This window comes from Pocillopora verrucosa, chromosome 6 (genome assembly GCF_036669915.1).
Source record: "Pocillopora verrucosa isolate sample1 chromosome 6, ASM3666991v2, whole genome shotgun sequence".
Taxonomy (NCBI): Eukaryota; Metazoa; Cnidaria; class Anthozoa; order Scleractinia; family Pocilloporidae; genus Pocillopora; species Pocillopora verrucosa.
The window spans coordinates 24,358,024-24,373,318 of NC_089317.1; the positions used below are offsets into that span (position 1 = coordinate 24,358,024).

Below are 15,295 nucleotides of genomic sequence, written 5' to 3' on the forward strand. Positions count from 1 at the left end.
ATATGGCGGCCTCCATTTCAAAAGCCAGACCTCTACCTTAAATCTCCTGATAAACCAAGATCTTTTCCATCAAAACGACATTCAAGCAACTTTTAATTCACGTCAAGGCAATTACAATGTCAGCTGCAAATGCTACTTCAGGTTTTATATTGGGTGCAGGATTTTCCAGCCAATGTTTCCCCGTGAGAAGTTTGACACGATACAAACGACAGGACGATGATGGTAAAACCTTTTTATAGTTCAGATCAGAAATTAGCGACGCGGAAACGCTGTAGATTATCTTTCCTCGATGGGTCAATGCGCTGTACTGGGTTTGCGTTCGGTTGGCCGGATTTTGCAGCTCTGCCGTCACAAACGAATCCACACCGTACAGAATTGACTTTTAGAGTGTACTTCCACATGATTTTGTGATATCTGCAATGCATGTTCAGTTATTCCTTTCCCAAACATAATGGTCATTATTTAATGGAAAATAAGCATAAAAGGAGAATATTTACGCGATAAGCGATAAGCTCTGGCAGTGAGAATGCGATATTTTATAAAAATAAGTTAAAGGTAAAAAAAAATAAAAAAACGGCAGTGAAAGAACAATTCAGTACATCTGAAGTGCATAAAAATATACACTTTTTTCCCAGTGAATGAGTTACAACAAATTTTCAACCAAATGCGCAGTGAATTTTCTCAAGACAACATTGATGCCTTGTAATGAATCGGAGTCTGTAACTAGAAAGATAGAAATGAGTTAGAGTGTAAAATGATAACCATAGCAGTTTCTTATCAGCCTTTTGGCTTGTATCTTCAAGGAGGAGCTTGGCTTGTTGCTTACCGAGCAGAGCAAAGAAGGAGATTCAAGGCTGTAATTTGTGGTGGAGATCCCATCTCACAAAGGCAGTCTGCAGTAACAAAGTTGCAGAGCGATGATACAGACTCTATAGAAGAGGAGAGACCACAGAAACTAGATGGTTTCTTTTTGGTAAGTTTGTGGGTTTTTTTACGATCACAATTACAGATGTACTATTGGTATGGTGTACAAACATCAAATGGCTATAGAGTTATTTTATCTTGGAGATGAAAGAAAGGTACATAAAATGCAAAATAGATATCAATAGTAATATTGATAATGACAATTATGATAATCCAATATTCAGTTATCTTGTAAACAAAGAAAAGCTGGTATGATTTTCTTTCATTTACATTAATTTTTTTCTTAACTTTTATCTATTTACCTTTTCCATCCAGATGAAACATTTTCATGTTGATGATCCATCAGACTTATGCTCTGTGAACATAAGTGGCCAAGAACTCAGAGAGGTATTAATGATGTACTCTTATACTTAATGTTCCACACTGTTGCAATTAATAATCTGGGTTTTAAAATGATAAGGGGTTGAAAACTTACTATTGACAATAGCATGATGATAAGGTTATGAAATGCTCGGAGATAATTATATGAAGGACTTTCCTCCTGTTTAGAAAGCAGTGGTAATACTTGCAGATTGGCTCATAAGCTGTCTTTACCTCTGAAATTTTCTCCATCTTTTGCTTTTCAAAGCAGCTGGATTTTGATATTTTTATCATCACATTGAACTCCTTCAGAATTTCTGACATTTGAATTAAAAAATAAACCTGTGCACCCTAAGATCAGTATGCATATTCTCTACACTGTTTTCTATACATTTTCTAAGGTACTGACAAGGAGATTTTGCTTAAAAATCAAGAGGTCCTGTACTTGTTGATCATTTCCTTTATTCTCATGACCTTAATGTTTGATTCAGGGGTGATATTGTAATGAGAAATTAGATGTGAGTCACTCTTAGGGGTTAATGGGATCATTTGTTTGGCAGGTTAGAAAAACACTGAAGAGTGAAGATAAAGAAAAAAGTTCTTGAGGATAGTGAAGATAAACAAGCAATCACAAATTATTGGATAAATTTTTCAAGATGAACAAATTATTATAAAGCTCCTGAAAGCTATTATATCATTTATTGTATAATTATATTAAATTGTTAATACTTTTCTGTCTTCCTTCAAGGTGAATGAAAATGATTTTTTGTTATTTGACAATGTCATTCATGTGGATGCAGGAGATAACAATCTACCATTTGGTAAGTATAAATAAACCTCTTTTTGAGATTTATTGGACCAGAAGGATGATAAGGGTGTAATGCAATCAAGTGCGGCATCCATAGTGGATGTTGTATGTTTGTGTCTAAATATTGTTATATATTGTTCTCACTTATGATCTCTTGGAGGACAGACATATAGATGACGTCATCGTTTAAACTTTTTTTTAATTCTTTATTATATAAAACAAATAGATTCCAAGTTGCCACACGTCTGTTCAGTAATAGATCACAGAGGACGTCAAAATGTGGTAGGAACATCAGTGACACACTTGGCTGCACCTCGTGTGCCACTTTTTTGTTCTTACCACATTTTGACGTCATCTGTGATCTATTACAGAACAGACACACGAAAACTTGGAATCTATTTGTTAAATGTTATCTTAGTTTGAGTGTAATTAACATCTCTCATGACTTTACAAAAAGAATGGATGAAATACATTATTTACATGAGAATATGAATTCTCTGATACATGAAATAAGGTTCTAGTTTTTGTTAGAGAAATATTCAAACAAAAAATTAAATTTGAAATATCATGTAAGAGCATGTACTGAATGTATTGATCACCTGCACAAAAAATAAAAACCTAATGTATTAATGCTGTCTCAACTTCTTCCTACCATATCAGATTCGTTAACTGATTTTTAATTTTTTTATAATAGAGGCTTTCAGCAAGTTCTCAGCTCTCCAAGAGCTAGAGTTGCCCTTGAATAATATAAGTAACAACATCAGAATCCAACCAGCCATGTTTCCCAATCTGATTAATCTTGATCTATCGTACAATCGCTTAACTGGAGATGACATATTAGCACTGGGGCTTCTTGAAAGTCTTCGCACCTTACATTTGACAGGTATGAACTGTGATTGTGTCAACATTATTATTAAAAGTCATGTCAAAATCGATTGCATGTGTTTGACAGTATGGTAAACTGAATGACTGATAATTTCTAACTGGCAGCATGACTGATTTAGATCAACTTTAAACTGATGGACTTATTAACTGACTAATTGATGGCAGTTAAGAAAATGGAATGTCCGACTGATTGGCTAACTGTGTAAAAAATCCATTTACGAAAAAAGAGGCTAGATTCTAAATGCTGTTGGTAGAAAACAGGTATTAAACTTGTTAACCATACAACAGTTGGCTAAAGGAAAACCTCCAAAACTTCTTACAATCAGTAAACAAAGGGTAACAAATTTATGTGAAAAAAAGCTCAAAAGCAGCAAACTAAACTCTGTTAACCCTTTAACTCCCATGAGTGACCAAGACAGAATTTCTCCTTACAATATCAATACAATATCAAGCAGACAAGTGATGAGAATATAGAAAAATATCAGTTAGGGAATTATATGTTGATCCAATACCAAATTCTCCAAACTAATATCACAAGAACTGTATGGGAGAAGTAAAGAGAATTACCTCAAAGATCTTGGGCGTTAAAGGGTTAAAACAAACAACCAAAGTATGCAAAAAGTGTCCATGCCAGTTTTCCAATGTCAAGGTTAGTGTTCCTTGACATGATTGGCTAATTAAGAAATCACACACGCTGCCTGTGAATACAAGAAGAATGCAAAGGGAGGAGAGGATGAGAAAAATTGTAATTTAAAGTTTAAAAAGATTTTCTACAAACTGACTGATAGTTATCAATTGATCAAGACAGATAGAGAAATTGACCAGCTGCTAGTTAACAGATACACCCTGTATTAACTGATACTAATGGTGACAGGGTGTCTTGAAAGGAGTTGCTCTCCCCTTAGGCACTGTTTACATTGTGATTGAGTGTCAATACAGAACAAGCACATTTAGGAGCAATATATATAGCAGCTGCAGGTTCATTGATAAAATCATCCTCTCTGTTCTAGGTAATGAAATAAAAAAGCTTCCTGTTGAAATGACAAGAACATATAGAACTATCACAGGAATGACACCGTAAGTGACCAATTTTACAGTTGTAATACATTTTATATACATGTATATATTGGACTTGTAGTGCAAATAGACCAGTACAGGTACCAACTGTTTAACCTTCTTATATCGTTTTATGTATTTCTGTTTCTTACAGTTCTGGTACTATTGAATCAGAGGACAAAAGGTTACGATTTCCTGCTCTGGAAAATTTATACCTGGATCACAATGAATTAACAGATCTGTCAACTTTTGCAAGTCTGGCCGGACTAAAAAGGTAAGGCTTTAGATTGAAACTTAGTACAACAGAGCCTTATTAACTTTTTGCGATATGTGCGCAAACGTACATAACATTGGTGATTGTTCGTTTTTTGTCAACAGACTTAAGTACCTGAACTTGGAGCACAATGAGATATCGTCTATTCCCCATCTACGGCTTTTGGGTGCTCGTGTAAATCACGGTGATAGTTCAAGGCACGAAAATGTACAGACTGTGAACAGCTCTTTACCTGACGTTCTTGAAGAAGACGTGAAAGATTTTCAAAAAGAAGATGAATCTTTTGAAAACAAGGAAGAAATAAAAAGGGATGGAAAAAAAGGCAATGCCAAAGAGCTCAATTTAGATGAAGTTGATGACATGTTAAGTCGAAATCTTGTGAGTGACGAACATGGGGAGGAAAAGAAACGACCAGAATTGAAACCAAGGTCCAGCACTTTGACTGAAGATCCTTCTCTGTTAGGTATTGATCATTATTCTGAAGTACATCAGGGCCCAGTTGTTCGAACGCTGTTTAGAGCTAACCCAGGGTTAAATTTCAATCTAGGTTTCCATATTTCTCTGTTCAAAAGCCGTTTTAGGATAATTATCCTCATTTTTATTTGGAGCGTTCAATCATCAAAGTAGTAAAGTAAGTAAAGTAAAGTGAAGTAAAAAAGAGTTAAGCTGAATTTTCTTTTCAAGCTTTCAGATCTCATATCAAATTTTACAATAACCCTGGGTTATTTTAACCCAGCTTTGAAAAACCCGGCCTAGACCTTTTTTTCATGTAATCTTATATGTATGATGGTGGCAGTGAACAAAACCGCTCAGAGATAAGCGATAATTGTACGCGCAGAACCTGTGCATTTTTCGAGTTATCCCACTTGAAAAGAGAAAAAAAAGCGCGAAAACACTCGCTTTTGGACGCGGAAGGATACCTTTTTCACGTTTTTCTGTAAGGAAAAATTGAAGTTTGCAAAAAAATCTGATTTTGGCGAAAAGTCTTTTAGAAAAGACTTCTTTGACTCAACACTCTGAGTCACTTCAGGCATCAGGAACCAGGATATGCTCCGGTGATGTGGGTCCCTATGCTTTTAAACTGAATTTACCTACCATATATGATCATTGATTTGTTCTGTAGGTGACAGATACAATCCACCCTTGCCATTTGCTAGTTTACTTCACTTGAACCTGGCAAACAATCTCATCTTTGAAGAAGATGGCCTCTTAGCTCTGATGGGTTGGCCATCCCTCAGAGAACTTGTAATATGGGGCAATCCGCTGACAACTGCATTCAAAGGAGATCCCCCTGTTCTTTCACTTCAACTTGGACGATTGAAAGGAGTGAGGATTTTCAGGTAAGGTCAAAATATTTACGGTGTAAGAGAGAACCAAGAAATGTTATGAAGTCTGGCTGTTTTAACATTGTTGGACAAACTCTGTGCTCTCAGTAACTGTTGCTGCATATACAAGCTACATTGATGTGCCCGTGCACAAGCTTTATATTTGATACGGATCTTATTTATTGCTAAAGTTTATTATCATTGTTGGAAACATTATCTGTGGAAAAGTGGTTAATGAATACCTGTTCACTGCAGGCATAGTAACGTAGGAACGATTTCTGCCAATATGTTATTGTGACTGCTGCAGTGTAGTGGAAACAAGTTTCTCTTTAATGCTCAAGAAGCTGCTGTAATACTGTTTCTCGCGGGTGGTTTAGTTCTTACAGCCTAAAAACACAATGCATCACCGTCTTCACAGCGTTCGCATATGCGTAGATGTTTGACCCTAACGTTTAATTTAACTCGCTTTGGCCTTAAAGTGATAAGTGTAGGACTCACCACCTGAGCTACTTGTAGGTGTTCTTAAACTTTGTCTTTCTGAGAAGCTGCCCATTATTTAAGTTCTATCCTGTTTTAATATTGTTCGATGGTTCTAATTCGCCTATCAACAGACAAAAGCCTCCGAAGAGACCAAAGCCAATTGTGAACTTAGCAAACAATCAAAGAAAAGTAAGTAAAAAAAACCTACCTTATGTCCTTATTTATAAATCTTTAATGGTATTTCCAGAAAAACTTTTGTCCTTTTGGACTTATTAATAAATAAGTTTGTTAGTTTTTTTCTGAATTTTTTTTTATTAAAAATCATAGGTTAAAGATACACTTCCCCCGATGCCCAAGAAGCAAAACCTGGCGATGCTAGAAGCTCCTCCCGAGCCAAAATCAACTGCACATGTCGGTCCACCATACAAGACATTGCCACCAATTGGATCAGCCCCTCCCACGGGACGGCAGCGTGATACTGCCACCCCGAGAAAACTCTCTACCGCGCCTGGCCTCGCTGATACAACACCCCGAGGCGACCGTCCCTCTTTCAGCCGGACTAACACTACACCTCTCGAGTTTCCCGAGTCAGCGGCTTACCAGTCCGGTCACACTACAAGACAGACAATGAAGACAGAGGGAGACGCTACTGCCAGTGAAAGTTTGGGAACTGCTGATGGGCGACATCAACCTCGAGCAGAAAAGCATCTCAATTCTGAGGACGGATTTTTTATGACTCAAGTAAGAAATTTCGCTTTTGAATTACAAATTATTTGCTGTTTCTCGAACCCTAGCGGCAATCTAACCTTTTCACTCCCGGGATTGAGAAAAAAAGTAGTTTCTTCTTATTGTATTGTTATAAGTTAAACCTTGTTTCGTTTTGAATACATGCTTGAAGTTATGTTATGCGCTATGTTGTGCGAATGAAGAAAAAGCTGAAAATTACAATTTTTTCATGTCTCGCGGTCACTTGTGAGAGGGTTGGTTTCATGGGTGTTTTTGTTTGGTTTTTACAACAGATCGATGAACAAGAAGATGCACAGAACGTTGAAGCCCCCGTGCGAAAGGTAAAGGAAGACAGAGAGAGAGAGCGACCCTTTAGCGTGGAAACAAAGTACAAAGGTTACGAGGATCTGTTAGATGTTGATGAAGATGACCCCGATGTTATAGTGCCAAAGGATCTTCAGGGAAGTGTACGAGCTTTAAACTACGCCTTGGCTCATCCTTTGATCTTCAGTGAACCTCATGGAACTTACAAAGAAAAGAGGGTTAAGAAGCCTCAAGTAGGTGTTCGTTTATCTAATAATACATTGATAGACACGCCTATGTCAGTCTTCGATTCCCAATACTCCAAACTCGATACCTGGGAGTATCGACTATCGTTAATCGAGAGTCGGGAAACGATGTTCCATTTCCTCCTCCGTAATCATGCTCACGAGTATCGGGAATCATGCAAGGATTAAGGTTCCAATATGACTGAGTATCTACTCGATACCAAGAATTGAGAACCGAGTATTGATGATTAAACACTCATTTATTGAGGAGTTGTGTGTAACAGTGACGCATGCTTTACATCATTTATATATGAGATGTTGTGGAGGTGTCAGTTGTAAATAGTCGGTTACCTTTTTAGTAGAATTGCATTCCAGCCTTGGTACAAAGCTGTTCAAATGATGCATGCGCTGTTTTCAGTCAATGTCATGAATTATTCACTGAAAATTATCTCCACAGCTTCCTGTTTAATTATGTGCACAGGGTATGTACATCTCTTACACTGTATGTCATTTTTGCATTTTACAGACTGTGTCAACATCAACGGGGACGAAGTCTCGGCAAAGCAAAGTAGAGGAACTCGGGGGAATTTTAGACAAGATGCGAGTCCAGTCCAAGACGAAAGAGTCCAACCTAGGTTGGTTTTTCAGAGTGATCTGTCCTTGATTTTGATTTAAGTAATCTTTAAAGGTCTACGAAAAAAACATACGACAAACATGTCATGTTTAATGGAGAAATACAAAGCTTATGGTCAAGAAAATTTAGTCTCAGTCATCACTGGTCTTTTTTGTTTTGCGATTCAGAAACTGCTCTCCAAGATTTGAAGAAGGATCCAAAGCTTAAACAAGAATATCGTGAGGCTAAAAAGCTTTTGAATGAGGTATGCTTAGATTAAAAATAATTTTTTCCGAGTATTTTTCTATGGGAGCTCTATGCAGGAGAAATGTCCTCCCCCCGCACTCTCTCTTACACTGAGTCATGTAAATTGCGCATTGTGTTAAACCAAGCCTTCGCTGTTAACCAAGGAAATTTACATTTAGTTATAGAAAAGAAATAATGAAGCGTTATCTTCCTGAAAGCAGCCGTTTTTGTCAGTCACAGCTCATTTGTCTTGTATGAATTAAGCTTTTTAAAAACAAATGTGTTGTTTCCAACTCCACTAGGTCCAAACGAAGTACAACGAAGTTCGAGTAGCTTCGCTGAAACCGACGTCCACTACCCTAGAGCTCTTCGGAACACGACCCGAAGAACGAACGAAAGAAAAAAAAACTCGAACCTTCGCTACTCCTCAAGCAGGAGTAGAAACTCTGGGAAGCAACAAGAATATCGCAAAGGAACTCAAACGATTCAAAGAGAAAATAGACAGTCGATTATGACATAATAATGTAAATGCATTTGTTGTGCTACGATTGTAAATATTATGTGATGGAATCGAGGTGCAAAATTTATTCAGAGTTTGTAAATAAAAATATATTTGTAGACGCATTTCTTTCACTGTTGTCTGTATTCGCATAGAGCTCCAGTAGTTTAGCATGTTTAAGCAATCACTTCTTCTTGACTGTCTTTTTTCGTTTTTGGTAAATTTTCTACCTATGGAGTGGCTACACTTTAGCATGCTACAATAAAAGGATATTGTGTTAAGAAAATTAAGTGAATGAAATCACGCCTCTGAACCGCTGAAATAATGGCAATCTCATGTATATAAATGATGCATACGAACGGCAAATGTTGTCAAATGACGGCGAGTGATGTTCAATAACAGTGATTGATGTCTTGTTGGGGGTGAATGAAGACCAGTCACTGTAAACTGATGCTTGATGATGATGACATCTTACGGTGAACGATTTTTATAAATAACCGAAACTACGAGCACCCGACTCGTGATTTACAAACTTTTAGAGTGCTCTCTCAATATCCTGAGTGGCTTATTACGCTGATAAACCGATAGAAAGTGGAGAAAAAAACAGAGAAAGAAAGAAAATGTGACAAAGAACAGTAACAGGCCTAATGTCTATAGCAAAATCTTTATTAAACGTGCTGGATTCCTGTTCACTGTCCGAAGCAAAAAAAAAAAAACAAAACACAAAAAAAAAACTATGCACGATTCGTTCCCCGTTCTCGTCGTAGAGTCCATACCATTTCTTAATTTTAAAGACGAGTGGCTCTGGGTATGAGTAGTTCCCTTTCCATGTGTCTTGTTGTTAAAGTACGACTTATTCTTGGGCTGTCTGTGCATTGTGCAATACAAACTTGAACTCGTGATTCATTAGTCATCCTCAAAAGGGGAAAGATAGCATATGCTTCGCCATTTTAGCAGGCAGCTGCTCGTTTGTTCCAAAGGTCGGTGTGTGAGTTTGAGCTTGGTGAAGTACAGCTGTTTCTCGCTCAGTTCTGTTGGGATTTTGTGCGGTGCAAAGATGGCGCAAGCAAAAGCGCACACAACAATTCTGGACTTCGAGGTAAAAGATATCGATGGCAACCCTGTAAAATTGTCCAAGTACGACGGCTTTGTGACGCTCATCGTCAACGTAGCGTCTAAATGAGGCTTCACAAAGAAGAACTATGCTCAGCTACAGGAACTGCACCAAAGGTAAGTTTCACGTAACCTCTCCATTGGATCTTAGGTTTTAGAGTAGTTTTGTGTTTTAAATTTGCCTTTCCCAAAAAAAAGCCCTCTAATGGAGCTGATTTGCGATTTTTCAAAGCTATAGTTTAAATCCAACGTACATCTCCAGTAAAACTTGCTTGGTTCTTCGCCATGGGCGCACAACAAATAAAAATTTTCAATGCGTCAAGTTATTGTGCTGTGCGCTCCTTTAGTGTTGTCGATTACATGTGAGCTGAACTGCTTTTTTTTCAGTTCATTTTATCACAATTTAGTTTACTAATTGTTTGGGGGAGCAGTTGGTGGACTTGCGCTGCTAAATGGATAACATTTGCCGAAGCAAGTGTATGATACAGGTCCAATATTGGCGTGGTATTCTCTCAGGTAACCCAAGCTTGATATAATGCCAGTGCATCTGGCCTGGGTTGTTCAAAGCTAGGTTAAGATAACGCAGGGTTAGTGTGGAATTTGATGTCAGATCTGAAAGCTTTAAAAGAAAATTCAGTTTAAATTTTTTGGCTTGCAATTTGATTGTTGGATGTTCTCAAAAAGAGTAGGAAAAGGCTTTGGATGAAGGAAATAAAGAAAGCTGGAATTAAAATTTAACCCTGGATTAACTGGACTGTGGTACCTGATAAATATCAGGCGTTGCATAGTTTTATTAACAAATGTTGCAGCAGGAGTATGATGTGAAGTAACTAGAATGAAATACATAATGGTTCCAAACTTGAAAATGAAAAAAACTCAGGCCACTGAAATTTAGCGAAAGGAATCTAGGGTTGTGGGTGGAGAATTCTCCAATTCTAATTCCCAATCATCAGCCTGAATTTTTATGGGGAATTTGGCTGAATTGCAAACCAAAAAAAATATCTGGAATTAAGATAATAATTAGATAATTGAGCTTGATGGGCAGTATGTTTTCTGGTTATTGGTGTGGTTTTTGGGTCAGTTTCAAGGGAAATGCTCAGCTAAAACTCATAGATTTGCACCATTGTGACAGTAGATGATACAGGGCTCAAAATTGCGACCGATACAGTCATCAGTGTGACTAAAACTTTTAACTTGGCGACTAAAAATTCGAGTTTAGGCACCACTTTGATGACTGTGTTCCTCTATTAAGTAAAAGATTAAAGGTGAGAAACAATTTCCTAAGTCTTGTTTCTACTTTTTTGCAAAAGAAAATGCAAATTAAGTCTGGTTACCTTTAAGTTAAAACTTGAAATTGCATTAAAATCATGACTCCCGAGACAACATTACAGCGGCTTTTAAATGTTGATCGCAGGTGCAGCATTTTGTTGAAAGGCTGTTGAATTTAAACGTGTTCTGTCGCAGATTATGTCGCAAGGATCTGGCATTCAAAGCACAAGCTATCTTTCACCATGTGCTCAATCAAGTGAGACAAGTCTACACTGAAAGTCATGAATTATTTATGACAGGAGAAGAATACACTGAGTGATTTTTATAATTTGCTTCAGTCTAGAAATTACCAGGAAGCGAGATTGTTGTTAATATGCAAACAAGAAGTGTTTCAAAACCTTTAAAAAATGTTTGTTCAGAGTGTGAATTGCATACAGCAACTACTGGAGGATATTTTTGCAACATGTTTAGTTCCAGAAGCCGAACAACTATGTCAATTAAATGAGGCTCTAATCTGAGTTTCTGTTCTTGAACTACCTGGCAACTGCATTTTTGCATTTGGTGACCATTTTTTCTTTGATAGTCACCAAAAGGTGTTTTGGAATTATTTTGATTTTGATCCTTGTGATATCGTGTAAAGATCAGGAAAATCTGTAAAGATTACTGTTCAGCTCAGAACTGATTATGTTACACTGTTGGATTGGGTTATAGTTGGGTTGCAAGTGATCAAGATTAACTTTTGGACCAGACACTTGTGGTTTATCTTATTATATTGTTGTAATTAGTAAACCAGCATGAAAGTTTACTTTTGATTCACTGTTTATTATCTTCAATCACTAGGAAACCTTGCTCTAACATTCACCCCTTATGCTCACTGAAGCTTAGCCCTTTAACTCCCAGGATCTGATTGTTAATTCTCCCTGCTAGTTGCTACATGTTTCCTTGTAAATAAGTTATGAGAATTTGGTGTTAAATCAACTTGAAGATCAACTTCTACCTGATAAGTTTATGCCATGATGGGTGCATTAACCCTTCAACTCCCAAGATCTAATTGTTAATTCTCCCCTCTAGCTGTTACACATTTCTTTGTAAATAAGTTACAAGAATTTTGTGTTAGATTAAGACAACAACTTCTACCTAATACATTTGAGTACTCTCAGTGTGTGCTGGATGGTGGCTAAATATTGTAGGGAGAAGTTACTTGTTAATCACTTCTGGGAGTTAAAGGATTTATGTAGTTACAATGTATCCATTACAGTCTACATTTTTCATCTTTTGTTTTGAAATTATGATACCTAATACATTACCACATCTTCAGGGGTTTCAAAACAAGCCAGTGACCACCAGGAGTTCTACTGGCTATTTAATAACATGTCACCCGTTTCTGTGGTGAAAATAATTACCTTTTGGCCCTTAACCTTTTAACTTGTAAGATTTGATTTCATTTAGTAATTCTCTCTAATGTCTGCTATACTCTTCATGTTATGTTAGTTTGGAGAATGTGGAATCTGATCAACCAATAATCCCCTAATTGATATTTTTCTTTATTCTCATTACCTGTCTGCTTGATATTGTACTGATGTGAAAGAAGAAATTCCTCTAGGTCACTAGTGGAACTTAAAGGTTAATGAACTTTTCACAGTCACCTACTTTTGCAGAGTCTGACATCTATTTTAAAACATTTTAGAACCGCTGCATCATAAAACGAAGGAGACCAAATGTGAAACCAAGAATTAATTTCAACCAGTGTTAGGGTGTTGACCATCAAGCCCCTAAGAGTGATTAGCATCTAATATCTCCTCACCATATCACCCCTGATTAAAACATAAAAGTCATGAGAATAGAAGAGATGATCACCAACAAAAGCAGCACTCAACTGTTAGACAAACTCTCCTTGTCAGCCTCTTTAGAAGTGGTGAACAGTACGGAGAATATGCATACTGATTTAAGGGTGTGAAAGTTTTAGGGTTGACCCTTTACACCCTCACACAAGTCTGCACATTCTCCACACTGTTCTCTATACATTTTCCAAGTTGCTGACAAGGAGAATTTGTTTAACAATCAAGAGCCTCCTTAGTTTGTGATCATTTGCCATATTTTGTGACCTTAATGTGTGATTTTGTGGCATTAATGTTAGGAGAAATTAGATGCTAGTCATTCCTAGTTTAACAGAATGTAACCTGGTCTGTTGTCAGAGGTGTGTGAACAAACTAGTCTTTTTCTTTTTTTGAAGTTATGCTGAGAAAGGTCTTCGCATTCTTGCTTTCCCTTGCAATCAGTTTGGAGGACAAGAGCCTGGTACAGAGGGGGAAATCAAGGAGTTTGTGAGTACTTATGGTGTGGAGTTTGACATGTTTGGCAAGATTGATGTCAATGGATCAAATGCAGATCCACTGTATGTCTTCCTGAAAAATGCCAAACATGGAACACTGACAAACAACATCAAATGGAACTTTACAAAGTTTCTGTGTGATAGGCATGGGGTCCCTGTCAAAAGATATTCACCAACCACCTCACCTCTTGACATTGTGAAGGACATTGAAAAGGAGCTTCTTAAAGAATAACATACAATCCTATCCTGTAATAGTTGTGTCAACTGAGTTTGTGCAGTGCAACCTATTGCACTTTTCAATAATATGGTGCCCCTTTTTCTTCAACAAAGAGACTATCTGACAGCAGGAGAAGAAAACCAAAAATGCAAATGGTACACATTTCAATTACCTGCCAGAACATGGCTGCTTTTTTTTAAGTCAGCAATGATGCATCTTGAGGGTAATTCCTAGTTTGCATGTTATTAAGAATTGCACGATTTTTTTTTAACTTTTCTTTTATAAATTATTCAATTTTTACACAACTTTCAAATGATGTGTAGTTGTGAGAAGTAAGAATTTTCAGCTTTAAGAAACTTCTTATTTCTTGCAACTACACATCATTTGAGAGTTAAGCAAAAGTTAAAGAATTTATTGAATAGAAGCTTAAAAAATGCACACTTCTCAATAACATGCAAACTATGGAGTACTCTTCAAGATGCATCAACCCTTTCACTCCTATGATCTCTTTATTTTCCTTACTGTCTGCCAGACATTGCTAATAATTTTAGTTTGGAGAATTTGGTATTGAATCAAATGATAATCTACTAATCGGAATTTCTATATTCTCATCACTTGTCTACTTGAGATTGTATTTATATTGTAAGGAGAAATTCTGTCTTGATCACCACCGGGAGTGAAAGGGTTAAGAAGGCATGCTCCTGAAATTTAATTGAAGGATGTCTATCCATTTTCATGTTTTGTTTTGTTTTCTTCTCCTGCTATCAGATGGCGTTTTTGTTATTTGATACATGCAGGTTATCATTTTCAGTATTTAAATTGTCTTGAACAGAGGACACTTTTGATGTAAAGGTTACGTTTAACAAATTGGCAGACTACTTTGAGAACTAGAATGAAGGAAACGTTGGTTGTGTGATTAACTTATTATTTTATAACAGCACCATACATTTGTTGCCAAAGTTTTCTTTTCATTGTTTAAACTCAACTGATGACAGTCTGTTCGTAAATTCTCTTATCGAGTTTGAGCAGAATTGAAGATTGCAAGTATGTGCAGATTGCTTGCAAGTTGAGGGCTACTTTGACAAGAATACAGGTCGAAATGTATACACGTGTGCAGTTGAACCCTATTTATGAGAGAGAATGAAAGGGCTGCTGTTGGAGAATATTTGATCAAATTAAAGAGACTACAAATCATGCTTCTGGAGAAATTTCTGTAGAGGATTTCTTTAAACTATATCTAGAAAAAGTTTTTCCCTTGAACCTATAGTTGGCGGGTCAACTCAGTTTTAGGAGAATTCACTACCAAGTGTATAATTTTTGCCATTTCATTTTACACATATAGTTTTTTCTTCGAAATCACAAAGAATTAAGTATGTTTATAAAACTCCCACGTGCGGCCCCTATTTGTTTATAAATGTGGTCTATCCTAAGAACGGCTTTCAATTTGTTTTAGTTATAGAAAGTTGTCGAGAATGTCGCATTGAAATTCGTGTTCTTTTGTTCCGTCCACAATCGGGGGGTTATAAAAGTGTTCGTTATCGTCTCAACGACGGAGTTTAAAAGCACTGTGCACTTTTATTGTTTCATCCACAGGTTTTTGATGTAAAGGAATGGCTGCGC

At 36.8% G+C, this 15,295-nt stretch overlaps 2 protein-coding genes across 2 annotated transcripts; both read left to right on the forward strand.

Moving 5' to 3' along the window:
- The first annotated feature begins 2 nt into the window (after window positions 1–2).
- On the forward strand, window positions 3–8,862 carry LOC131798211 (X-ray radiation resistance-associated protein 1). Its single transcript, XM_059115866.2, has 15 exons — window positions 3–222; window positions 804–973; window positions 1,240–1,311; window positions 2,033–2,105; window positions 2,787–2,975; window positions 3,988–4,054; window positions 4,188–4,307; window positions 4,412–4,770; window positions 5,431–5,647; window positions 6,244–6,301; window positions 6,440–6,853; window positions 7,132–7,395; window positions 7,913–8,021; window positions 8,188–8,264; window positions 8,548–8,862. Exons 1-15 carry the CDS (start codon window positions 117–119, stop codon window positions 8,758–8,760), a joined length of 2,508 nt encoding a protein of 835 aa, XP_058971849.2. The 5' UTR covers window positions 3–116; the 3' UTR covers window positions 8,761–8,862.
- Window positions 8,863–9,592: 730 nt separating this feature from the next.
- Window positions 9,593–14,869, forward strand: LOC131798219 (glutathione peroxidase-like). The gene is made up of 2 exons (XM_059115873.2): window positions 9,593–9,974; window positions 13,360–14,869. Exons 1-2 carry the CDS (start codon window positions 9,682–9,684, stop codon window positions 13,688–13,690), a joined length of 624 nt encoding a protein of 207 aa, XP_058971856.2. The 5' UTR covers window positions 9,593–9,681; the 3' UTR covers window positions 13,691–14,869.
- Window positions 14,870–15,295: the final 426 nt, after the last annotated feature.